At 35.3% G+C, this 12,699-nt stretch overlaps 3 protein-coding genes across 3 annotated transcripts; all 3 read left to right on the plus strand.

Moving 5' to 3' along the window:
- Positions 1–3,123: 3,123 nt before the first annotated feature.
- On the plus strand, positions 3,124–5,273 carry LOC143470112 (CCA tRNA nucleotidyltransferase 1, mitochondrial-like). Its single transcript, XM_076968014.1, has one exon. The coding sequence runs from the start codon at positions 3,533–3,535 to the stop codon at positions 5,003–5,005; it is 1,473 nt and encodes a 490-aa protein (XP_076824129.1). The 5' UTR covers positions 3,124–3,532; the 3' UTR covers positions 5,006–5,273.
- Positions 5,274–5,284: 11 nt separating this feature from the next.
- Positions 5,285–6,007, plus strand: LOC143470113 (NADH dehydrogenase [ubiquinone] 1 alpha subcomplex subunit 13-like). Its single transcript, XM_076968015.1, has one exon. The coding sequence runs from the start codon at positions 5,285–5,287 to the stop codon at positions 5,744–5,746; it is 462 nt and encodes a 153-aa protein (XP_076824130.1). The 3' UTR covers positions 5,747–6,007.
- A 152-nt stretch (positions 6,008–6,159) lies between these two features.
- Positions 6,160–12,682, plus strand: LOC143470111 (uncharacterized). The gene is made up of 13 exons (XM_076968013.1): positions 6,160–6,836; positions 7,050–7,103; positions 8,469–8,661; positions 8,803–8,969; positions 9,046–9,138; positions 9,270–9,433; positions 9,505–9,611; positions 9,771–9,896; positions 10,212–10,375; positions 10,448–10,633; positions 10,924–11,147; positions 11,987–12,074; positions 12,252–12,682. Exons 1-13 carry the CDS (start codon positions 6,684–6,686, stop codon positions 12,360–12,362), a joined length of 1,830 nt encoding a protein of 609 aa, XP_076824128.1. The 5' UTR covers positions 6,160–6,683; the 3' UTR covers positions 12,363–12,682.
- The last annotated feature ends 17 nt before the right edge of the window (positions 12,683–12,699 follow it).

The following is a 12,699-nucleotide window of genomic DNA, read 5'->3' on the forward strand; positions in this document are numbered from 1 at the left end:
TGATAAACCTAAACTGTTAAAAAACAATTGAAGGACCAAATTGAAAAAAAGGAAAATTAAATAATTTGTTCCAAATTAACATTTAGCCTATAAAATTAAAATTAAATCTTATTAAAATTCGTTTGAATCTGTATTGCAATAGGTTTACACTAGATCTTGATTTTGATGCTACTGTAACTGTTGGTAACCTAAGAAAACAGAAACAAACGATCAAGGGCATTTAAAGAAATATTGTGCTGCAAATGTGCATGGTAGCCTAAGAATATTAGCCTATTAAGCTAATAGCGATCTTAACAAAAGTTTTGTAAGGGTCCGCGTTGATTGCGTAGGACAATCAATTGTGGTAAATTCAAAAATTTCGTAAAAAATTTTAAATGTACGAAAATTATTAGATTTGAAAACCTTTATGCAGGCAAAGTTATAGGCCTACCTTTCGGTCAAAAAATCGAAGTCATGCTTACCACACCAACCGGTAAAAGATCAACGGGTCGACCAAGCACCAGGTGGTACAATTACAACATGACCTGGCCTGGTCACGACTAGGAAGTCCTTTAGCCTGACTGACAGACGTGGCGAAAGATCGCGAACTGTTACGTGAACTCCTGGAGCTGCTACACCCACAACCTACCTGAGACGAAAAAGAGATTTTCGAAAAGAGAAGGAGAGAGTTGAAAAATCTAGCTGTTTCTGCACAATTTTTTGGAAAACAACAGGCTATACATGTTGGCCACGCACTTTCCGTACTCACTATTTCTGTTGCATCCTTTCAGGTAGAAGATTATAGTCATGTCGTCGGTTGTTAGAATATTTTCAAAACTAAAGTTGGATATCTCGATCAGTTGACCATTGTTTAGGCCAATTACTATGCTATTAATTGTTACCAATTATATTACACTAATTAATTACCATCTAGCTCTTGACTTACCTCTGCTCCTTTTCCAATTTACTTGTCCTTCTATCAAACTTTTATGTATGTTTCCTTTCCTTATCATATGTCCACAGTAGGTATTTTATCCTACTTCAGTTTCCTGGTCTTTATTGCTTGAACTATAGTTTGCTCTTCAATCAACTTTTTCTTAACTTGTATATTTTTAACTTACTGTGTCCATGAAATTTTCAACGTTTTTCCCCTATATAATAATCGGTGTCGTATATAGATAATTTGTAGGTTAACTTTATTGGGACATCCTTTTTATTTCCGCAAAATGCTTTCTTTTATGTTAATCTACTGCTACAAACGAACTTACAGACATTTTACGTCACCAAGTCGTGTTTGTAAAGATAGTATGTTACAAGTTACACGTATGGTATGGTATAAGATACAAGCAATTTTTGCGTATAAGTTTACGAAATCTGTTTAATCCGTTGCTTATGATCGTCCCTGCTCCCGTTATTTGAGAAGACCCACGGCTTTGGTTCCGCTTGGCATGTTTGGTGTCAAGTCAAAGTCACTGGTTGAAGCAAAGGATGAATGCTACCAACGGGTGAATGTAAACTTGCTCGAGATTTCACAGAGAATGCCGAACGGGCAGAGTGGAAAATGATTTGAGCACAATAATTCATGAGATTTATCCACGTGCACGTATTTATAATAAATAAACGAAGAATTGAAGTTTCAGTGCACGTCACCCTCCCATAGGCCTATTTGCGTCTTTGCACGCAAGTTTTCCCATCAAAAGCTGCCATACTTTGCAATCTAGCCGGTCTGCAGGCATCAACGTAAAGCCCAACTTCTTTGTTTGTGCCGTGGTGAGATTTCAATAAAAAATCAAAAATAAATTACAAATACATTTTTTGCACACTTGACTTTCTATAGGCTAGCTTTTAAAACCTTAATTTGCACGCCAAATAAATTGTCACGTCACTTAATAGGCCTAATTCTCCCATAATGGAGATTAAATCAGGTCCAGAGAAATTCATCAGCCATTCCTGTGGCAGTACTGGCAAGATTCTCTTTATCACAAAACCGAAGTGAGAGCAGAATGGTAACAGTAATAAAGTCATTTAGAATCATTGAATCGTGATTAAGGAGCAAGCCTAATTGATTTAGCCATAATTATTGCTTGCCAAATTTCAATGAGAAGCAGTTAAAATTTGTCTAGTCCACAGGACTTTTGATAGGTTGTTGGTAGCCCTGATAAATCTGTAGGCCTTTAAGTGTTAGACAAAAGCTTGAAAAAGGATTGAGTAGGTTAGGTGTACACTTGGATAGCAGTTGTGTACCTAAGTTAGTGGGTCTGCACACCTGAAATCTCGGCGAATCTTTCCATGAAATACTGACCAGTCGTCATGTAGCCTGTAACCAAAGAAACCAGTTTATTTTAGGGGTTCTAGTGCAGAAGTGTGCAACCAAATTACTTCAAAATTTGAGTAGCTGGGCTCTAGTAGCCTATGCAAATGCATCCTGTGGTTGTACACTTGCACTATACCCATATTTTAATAATAATGTTTGGTTTAATTTCATGAAATTTTTGCAGCTTTTTAGCTTGATTCAGATCTTTTTTAATTTTGTACTTTATCAAGATAGAATGTTGAAAAGATTATTATTATCATAATTCCTTTACTATTACCTCATAAAATCTCTTTCTCATTCAGGCCTGTAAGTCAGAGTGCAAAAGTACAAGAGACTTCACAATTTTTCTTGTAACCGTATGGCAAATTACAAGCTTCTGCATGCAGTACTTCTGTAGCTCCATAACTTCCAACACATCTAAAGGAAAACTGATAGGTTTGAGACTAAACTAAAATTTCAGTGTTCGGTGCAAGAATTCCTACAACTGCTGGAACGTATGGCAGTTTTCATTGAAAAATCATGCATTCTTGCAGAAGTTTTGTGGTGCACGTGTTTGCACGTAGTGGCCACACTAAAACTTTTTGTCCAGTTTTTATGCGTTTTTGTCCCCTGCTTCCTCATTGCAATTTAAATACACCATATGATACTTACTCTTTGGTGGTTTTACGTATTTAAACATAATTGATTCAATGATAGCGTCAATGTTTATGGAAAACTTGTAAAAAATGAAAACCTCAGAATCTAGGCTTTGCAGACAAGCAAAGTTATTCTATATTTTGCATTGTTGGTGTTAGTTTGCAAACATAAGTTTTGAGACAATTTTAGGAGCAGTTACTCGAAAGTTGGTAAAACATTTTTGGTCAATCCCACCTTTAGACAGTTCGCCTGAGTAGAGTAGACAGTCATCACTGGTGTAAAACATCCGTTCAAACTTTTTTAGTGTAAATTTGTTAGAAAATACATAGTTTTATGTTAAACTTTTACAATTTGTTAGGGAGTAAAAAAATGTTGCAACGTTTCACCGTTAAGCGTATCAGAGAGAATCAGTTAGGCATTGTAGTATTGCAGATGGCCTTTTAAAATTTTATTTTCACTTGTCGATTTCCAATATATATAAACTTTCAACAGAGTAAATCGGTTGAGTTTTGGCATCTTGGTTATATAGCCAAATGGTGAACTTGGAATTATAAACTTGTCTGTTTTTCATTGTAGAACTATTTCAGAATGCGCAAAATTTGAATGGGATCTCGTCAATATTCAATTTTTATGCGAAGAATTTTGAACTGGAAAGCATACATATGTGACAGCAGAAGGGGTTTTCTTTTAAGAGATATAGATACTCCAACATTGCTACCAATCAGCTTGTATAACAAATGCTTGCACCATCCAAGTATCAGCAAGCAAGACCTAAAATTGACACGAAATATGGCAACCAGTCGTAACATTTCTCTTCATTGTGGTGATAGGGATGACCCAAAAATAGTGCAAATAGGCTCCTCAGAGATTCAAGGAATATTTTCTAAAGGGTTAAAGATATTACACAACTTATTTTCTGAGAACAACTATGAACTACGTCTTTGTGGGGGAGCCGTGCGCGATTTACTACAAAGTAAAACCCCGAAGGATCTAGATTTTGCAACAACAGCAACTCCTGACCAAATGATTTCGATGTTTAAAAAGGAAGGAATTAGACTAATTAATGAAACTGGTTGGGGACATGGTACAGTGACGTGTAGATTAGAAGAAGAAAACTTTGAAATCACAACTCTCAGAATTGACCGTGTAACTGATGGGAGACATGCAACAGTTGAATTCACCACTGACTGGAAAACAGATGCTTCACGGCGTGATTTAACCATTAACGCTCTGTTTTTGACTTTGGAGGGGCAAGTTATTGACTACTTTAATGGCATTGAGGATTTGAAACACCAAACAGTTCGGTTTGTGGGTGATGCTGCAAAAAGAATCCAAGAGGATTATTTGCGAATTTTGAGATTTTTTAGATTTTATGGGCGTATTGCCCAAACCAATACAACTGTTGACCAAGATTTGTTACAAATAATTGCAGATAATGTGTCTGGTCTCAAAAATGTTGCAGGGGAAAGAATACAGACTGAAGTGCGATTAATATTTGAAGGAAACCACATTGTCACCATTGTGAATCTCATGCATCGATGCGGCCTGTTTCCTTTCATTGGTTTGCCAGAACATGCTGACCTTAAAAAGTTTGCAAAAATTTACAACAGTGCTAGGCATTTGAACCCACACTATATGACTTATGTCTCAGCATTGTTGCCTTCTTTGAATGACTTAAACACTTACCATCAACGTGTAAAATTTTCAAACTTAGAACTTAACATCGCCACGTTTATTCTGAAAAACTCCTTACAAGCTAACATTGATAATAAATTGACCTGGTATACAGATCTTCTTGTGTACAATTATCGATATGACAGACTGTGTGCGAAATATTTTATGGAATTTTTAAAATATAATGGAGACGTGGAAGCGATTGGATACTTCACAGATTTTTCAGTACCTTTATTTCCAGTAAAAGGTAATGTTCTAAAAGAAAAAACTGGCTTAAAAGGTAAAGAAATTGGCAAAGCTATAAATATACTATTTAAAAAATGGCAAGACAGCAGATATACTTTAACACAAGATCAGTTGCTTGAAAATGTGGATGAAACTACAGACTGGAACAGCATGTGAAGAGCAAGTTGTTCCACCTGTTATATTATACAAAGTTTCATCAAATATTGATCTAATGTATAAATATTATGTTTATGATGGAGAACAATTTGTTTAAATTGCTTGATATTACTGAATTTCATGCATGAAAAGATTGAAATATATCTGTACTGTTTTTTTCACAGCTGTTATATTTAGTGCATAAAATAACGTTTGGAAATTGAATATTGGACATAGCGTATTCAAATCATTTTCCTGATAAAATCTGTTTTATCTCTTTCTGTTTAGATACCTTTAAGGATGTCTTCCACAGGTTGGAAGAATATAAAATATAGGCAGGATTTGCCGCCCCCTGGGGGTTATGGTGCAATTCCATATAAGAGAAATCTCCCAGTTAGGGGGCCAAGTGGGTTTGTTATTTTTGGTTTGGGCATCGCCGTCCATGGTCTGGGCTTGTACTTGATGCAAAAGAAAAAGCGACTCACCGAACATCGAATTGAGGAAAATAGATCAGCAGAGAATTGTTTGATGCCGATCCTGGAAGCAGAAAAAGATCGTCAGTATCTTCGCTTTTGGAAGGAACAAGTTGAGTCAGAGGCTCTTAATATTGTTGGCTCCGGGTATGATCTGGATTTCAAGCCTGGCCTTGGTGATTTCATGAATTATCAGAGGTTCGATTACCCGTTACTGACATCTACCAGCTTCTTTGACCATATGTATGCTTGGTACAATCAAACCGGAATACCTCGATGTGGACCATAATGATTTGTATTTGGTTAAAACATTTTTTTCACATTTTTCGTAAATAATGTGGTGAGATATAACAGTTTTGAAAGTGTTTCACTTTTTGCTTTATGAATAGCACTAACAAGTTCTTTTTGTGTTGATATCTGAAATTGTTTTCGGTATGATACAATTTGGAATGTCACTTCCTGTGATAATGATATTTTCTTTATTCAAATTTAAATACTTTAAAATAAAAACAGTGGTGTATTGCTTATTTTTGTGTTTCAAAACTTTAGATTTATTGAAAAAGCTGTTGCTGGAAACTAGTTAAAGTAAGTTTAGTTATAATATAGTGTGCCAGTTGCTAACTTTTACTGCTGCACCATGAAGTCGCCACTACTGAAAAATAGGCTGCTTGGATCACTGCAAGCTATCGGAAAAAATTGAAGCAACTTTGATTGATCAAGTTCCTGGTGATAATGCTTTGGTGTGATCTCTGTCAGAAAAGTCACCAACTACAACCATAATTTGTTTTAAAAGACCATGTATTGTTGAAACTAAGTTATATGAAGCAAAGCATTCTTTTGTGTATGCCACATATTCTTATTCTTGTATTTCTGGTTGTTTTGTTTTTCACATTGGATTTGAATAAGTTAGACATTAATTTATTTTGGTCAAAGGTCAAAAGTCAAAGTTTCAGGTCAGGTCAGGTCAAAAGTTTGGTCAAAGTTTGTGCAGTTTATACATAAATGCACAAAATGTGTGCGATGCACTGAAGAATACTCATAACTAAGCTATTCAGGAAGCCAGAATTGTTTTAAAGTCAGCTAACTCGTTTAACTGTATCTACATGTTTTTGCTAAATCTAACAAAATATATGCATATACATGTACTGTATTGACAAATAGAATTTAAATGACCATTGCTATTATACTTTAGTGAAGTAGAAGTCGCATTGTTTTGCCTGGCAAAAATGATTTTAAACATCGCAGCCTTATTGGTTATTGCAGTAATCGCTTACTTATTCTGGTTTGTATTTTTGCGCCGTCATGGCTATGGCCCACAACAATATATTGAACGAAAAGAAGGTGACTATGACATGTCCTATAATTCAAAAATAATCAAGGTGAGTAGAAACATACTCAATTTGCAACAGCTGTAAAAGTATATGTCATCTTGTTTTTTTCTAAAAAGTGATCTTAGATTTGTTGAAAGGGAACAGAAGGCAAAATCATACAAATGATAATTAAGCACTTTGTTTCAAATAAGTGGTATTAAATATGTGTGGTGTAAATGCCTTCCTAATGTTAGGTAACTATGGTAGTCTTACACTGTGTAGGTTCCTTTTACATCAGGATTTGTATTGCGTTTGCTGACAAAACTCCAAAATTCAGTAAGTTTATACATACTCCAGAATTGAGTTTACTGGTTAAAGCAGCTATGTCCAACTGAAATGCTTTACTGGGCCTAAAAGGAAGAAATTTTTCGAATGCTGGCCACGCAATAAATAACTAATTGCTCTTGATTAAGTTTAACCCAAAACATAAGTTAAAAATCATCCCACTTAGATAAAATTGGTCTAAAAAGTAAGGTAAAATCAGGAAATTAACTCTTGATAAAAAAATTTTAATCGTGCAATTTCTGAAGAGTACCACAAAAGCAAGTTCTCAGCCGTATATATCTAACTTTTGACTGATCTTAATACAGGATTGCCCAATATGTTGACAGGTATCTACTATCAGCTTTTTATTTTATATAATGTGAAAGGAAAGTTGGTCCACTGCACCTTAAACATTTTATGAACCAAAACATTGAATAAGTTATGAGTAAAGTGCCCAGATAGCCGACATTTAGCAATTGATAAAAGAGCTTCTACATTAATCAACCATATTTACCTGAACATTGTAAATGTAGCTTGAGAGCCCCGAATGTTTGGACACCCCTACCTTAACACCTGTAGTGGTGCCAGTTAGCAACTTATTTTTTGTTATTATTAATGTGTTGCAGGCAAACCCACTCGCCACGTCGTTCTAGATAAAAATAGTTTGGTTTAGTTACTTTGATTAGCCTGGATGTTATCTACAAGCGTTTGTTGCTTATTAAATTCAAAAGGAGTGTCGATGCTCATTACTGGGTATATATTAGGGATGTGCCGCGAGGAAGGTGCGAACCCGAATATCATGAAGGTCGACACGAACGAATCACGAATCTATTTGTATTACAACCAAACAATAAAATTTCCTCCAAAAGTTGTCAAGTCTTGCTTCTAAAATGACGTAATCGATATACAAATCGCTTTCTTTCGAAAAATAGTGTTTAAAAAACAATCGAAAAAGCAAAATCGTTAGGGAAACGACCTTCATTGTAAGTACTGCTGACTCTAGTTTAGCATTGTCGGGAAACTAGATCATCATTTTTTACGAAAGTCAGTAAATTTATAAGTAATATTGTATTCGGGTTTGCCATTGTTGGTATTCGTGTTCGCCCTAATCTTCCATAAAGGCGATATTCGGCGAATCTATTCGGGTTTGGGTTCGTATCGGCCCATCCCTAGTATATATACATTAACCGGGTTGCATGCAGCTCGCTGGTTGGACATAGCTAGGTTAAAGTAAGACACCCATTGCAGATTTTAAGATTTAAATAGTCATTTTTCACATTTGTGTGTATGGTCACCTACATATATACAAATTGTGGTTGTAATACCGTGTCAACTACTGCTCAATATCTTACTGATATATATCTGTCTGAAATATAGCTTTTTGGATCAATCTTTTTGGTCAATTTTACCCTTCGTAATGGTGAATTTACTTATTTCCGTGACAAAAAATTCAATGAAAATCCAACATTTTACCCATGCCAATCGTTTAATGAAGAATGTGCTATTCCTGGGCAAAAAGATTACAGTGATGAGCAAATAGAAAATCTTTCAAAAACAACCAAAGAAAACGGTCAGTATAGGTTAAGCCCCAAACTCAATAGTTGTACTTGTTTAGGCAGCTGGTCTGGTTGTTTTTCGTGAAACATGGCTGCATTGATTAAATTATTTTCCAAGTCAGCGTCACTGGATCTCTGTTTGATAAAAATTCTAGATTTCGATCAAGATGGCTTCCAGTTTAACACTATCAGCAACTATGTTTCCAAATATAAAAGCGGATACATGACACCAAGCGACGTGGCTGAGAAAGCCATTCGAGCCTTCCAAGAGATCAAACCGTTGAATGCTATTGTTAAATACAATGTTAAATCTATACGTCAGGTAAGCTTCTGTTTTAATATTCTGGTACTATACATATTTTGGTAATTTTTCTAATTTACAAATTTCTGTGTTACAGATGGCGGCTGCTTCAACAGAACGTTATAAAAACAACTGCACATTGTCCCCAGTTGATGGAGTTCTGGTTGTAATTAAGGATGAATATGCAGTGGTATACATTGTAAAATAGTTTAAATGCTCCACATCTGGCCTGGTGTCACCTGACAGTACAGTAACAGTATTTGGGGACAATAATAATAGTATCAAATAGGAGTATTTGATTGCACGTATCATGTATTCTAGAAAGGTTTTCACTACAGCAAAGGTACATGTTTCCTTGGCCAACATGAGGTTGCCAAATATGACTCCCAAGTTGTGGAAAGGCTGCGAAAACTAGGTGTCATTATTCTTGCTATTGCAAACATGCATGAACTTGGTATGGGTACCTCAGGAAATAACGCAAATAAGTAAGTACTATCATAGTTACCGCTTATTCTTATATTTTATTGCGCTTTGCATAAAATGTCACTTTGTAAAGAGAGTTTGGGCCCTGCCGAACACCATACAACGTCAACCATTATTCCGGTGGAAGTTCATCAGGGAGTGCTTCGGCTACTGCTTCTGGGTTGTGTGTTGCTGCAGTAGGTCAGTGTATTTCTTTGATATTTCACCTTTTTTTTGGAATAACATGCGTATTCATGTGAGCTTGCTTCTTTCCGGTGTTATATCAAGTTTAAACTTCAAAATCATTTACATGTGGCTATTTGTGTCTGATTTTTAATCCTGCATCTCACCATTGTTCAGGAAGTGATGGTGGGGGCTCAGTTCGAATCCCATCATCATACTGTGGGGTTGTTGGCTTAAAACCAACATTTGCTCGTATCAATCTTGCTGGAGTCGAGGGTCTTTCCAATACAGTTGGACACTGTGGTATGTTTTTGTTTTTTCTGATTATGCCATTTTAGTGGGCGCCAGTTGTTTCTTGTTTTTGAAGTTACAAATCTCAGACATTGTTGAAAAAGCAGTAAGTGTTTACCCAGACTTTTGCAGAAGAGGGTAACGTTTTTAAATTAGTTGTTGAAAATTTTATTCGCAATAATGTTTGTTCACATTAAAAATCAGAACCAGAAACAACCATGTTAGAACAAATATTTATGTACTATAATGAATTATCATCTTTTGCTTGATGTCTTGTTGCTCTTATATTTACTCAAGTTTATAACCCATCAACATTCCATTTGTTAGGACCAATTTGCACAAACGTACGTGACACGGCAATATTTTATGCTTTGCTGGGTGGCCCCGATCCTGGTTATGAACTTGGCTTAAAACAACCCAGACTTAAACTTCCTGACTTTGAAGGCGATTTGAAAGGCTTTAAAATAGGCATAGATCGACGATACTTCAAGGTAAGTTCTGTCTATACCTTGAATGTCTTTACTGATGACTTTTATGGGTAAATAGATCTATTTTTCAATTAGGATTGTCTAAAAGATGTCAACCAAATCTGTGAGGATTCGTTAATACACCTTGAAGGTTGGGGAGCAAATGTACAAAGTATAGAAATACCTGAACTACAAGATACTATGATCGCCCATCGTATCTCGATCTTGGCTGAAATGACAACTGGAATGATTCACGGTTTCAACAATAACTTTGAGAGCCTTGTATGCATGTTGTTCTTAGTTTGATTTTTATGCAAACATACAAGTAGGAATTTAGAGTGTTTTTCTGTTGCAATCATGTCTCGTAAAACTTTGGGTGAAAGTAATTGGATATTGGTTTCTCAAGTTTAAGTCACTTGTAAAAACGTGTTGAAAGAAATATAAAGAATCTTAAATCGTTAATGATCTTTTGCGATAAAATTTGCAATAACACTAATCTTTAACTTTTAGTTAGGTAATTAACTTAATGGTCCATGCAGCTTTGTTTGATAATATTGGTAACTGTTTTGTAGACTGCTCAGCTACGTATTCTTATGCGTGTCGGACACAGTATTACTGCAACTGATTATCTTCAAGCTAACAAACAACGAACACGATCGATTAAGATTTTCAAAAAGGTCTTCCAGGAAGTGGATGCGGTGGTAACTCCAACAACAGGACATTGTGCTCCTCCTGTCTTGCCGTCAGAGATTAGTGATGGTGCATTTAACGGCCAGCAGGATGCTTTGAACATGAGGTAAAGAGATAATGTGGTTGAGTACCCCCTGAAATTTAAATGTGATACCCGTTTAATGGTGAGGCCTTGGGTGTGATGCAAAGCAGTGCGCCTGCAACAGAATTATTGCAATACCGTAGAATTTACCTAAGTCGCCATTTCAAGGGAAACAAAAAAGGTGGCAGCTAATGCAAACAGCTTGTCTGACCATGAAAAAAAGCCAATTTCTTGGTTTGTTTTATTATTGAGTGGAATTATTTAAAACACAATAATTTGAAAAATCCATGGGTTTCCTGAAATTTTGTATTTGAATATACTGTAGTGTGCCTTACATTGTTTCATAAAATCTCAAATTCCTGCATTGTCTTGCAAAATTCATCACTTGGAGTTTGGGCCAGTGAAGTCACATTTCATAAATTTTCAAGCTTTAGGGTTTAGGCTATCGTATGCATGCGACCTGGACGTTTTTAGCTTGCCATAATTTGCGTAATTAGTAATTGCTAGACCGATAAACAACACTGGCCTTTAATTGGTGCAATAGTTTTTTAAAGCATGATAGAGAATAGGATGAATGAAAGCTGCACATTGATAAAACTAACGGCTAGGATAAGAAAACATTTTTTTGAATTGCTGTACAATAATATTGTGTTCATTTAACTTCTCAAGGTGCAATAATGGCTAAAAAAGGCAATTTTTCTTTTGCTGTTTTGCATCACTATGGATAGTGACGAAATAATGAGGGCAAAAATTCACGTCTGATAAACAATGAAGTTATCTTATGTCAACAAAGATCGCAGAAAGCTAGGCATAACAACTGTATTGTAGTCAAAGCAGAACAAAATTTGTAACACTGTGTTTAGGTACGCTGGAATAGCAAATTTTACTGGAATCCCAGCAATTACAATTCCAGTTGGATACAATGCCTCTGGTTTACCTGTTGGCTTACAAGTAAGTTAATTACATTGAAAGTTATAAGAACCATTTCTTTCCTATATAATAACGATTATGAGTAGTAACGATTTTACATATTAAAATTTACATACTCTAAAAACATTCATCTTAATAAAACATTTACAGAAATCGGGGAAAATGGTGTCAAGTCATAATATATGTTGTTTTTCACAGTTTATGTCTGCTTGGTGGAAGGAGGATGTCATTCTTAAGATTGCAGAATGTATGGAGAGACGTAGCCGTATTCGCCAACCTAAAATTTACGTTGATCTTTTGAGACCTTAATCTTTGTAACAGTGCACATATTCCGCTTTGTAACAAGCCTGTAATCATGGGTTGTTGGATTATGTGAAAAGATTCGATTATTATACAGAGAACTACCGATACATTTAATAGATATTAATATACATTTAAGTACATTTTCAAGAAAATCATTGCTGCATCTTAAATCTGCTGGAAAGCATTGAATGTTAGTTTCAGCATATCAGATTGCACTTTGGTAATAATTGCATCAGAGTTTTGATTATTTTTTTAAATTTTCTCCTCAGCAAGTTTTATGCAATTTGACTATTTATGACTTTGATGCAATTGTATAACAGATATATCGGTGTTATGTTATACT

This window comes from Clavelina lepadiformis, chromosome 9 (assembly GCF_947623445.1).
Source record: "Clavelina lepadiformis chromosome 9, kaClaLepa1.1, whole genome shotgun sequence".
NCBI classification, from domain to species: Eukaryota; Metazoa; Chordata; class Ascidiacea; order Aplousobranchia; family Clavelinidae; genus Clavelina; species Clavelina lepadiformis.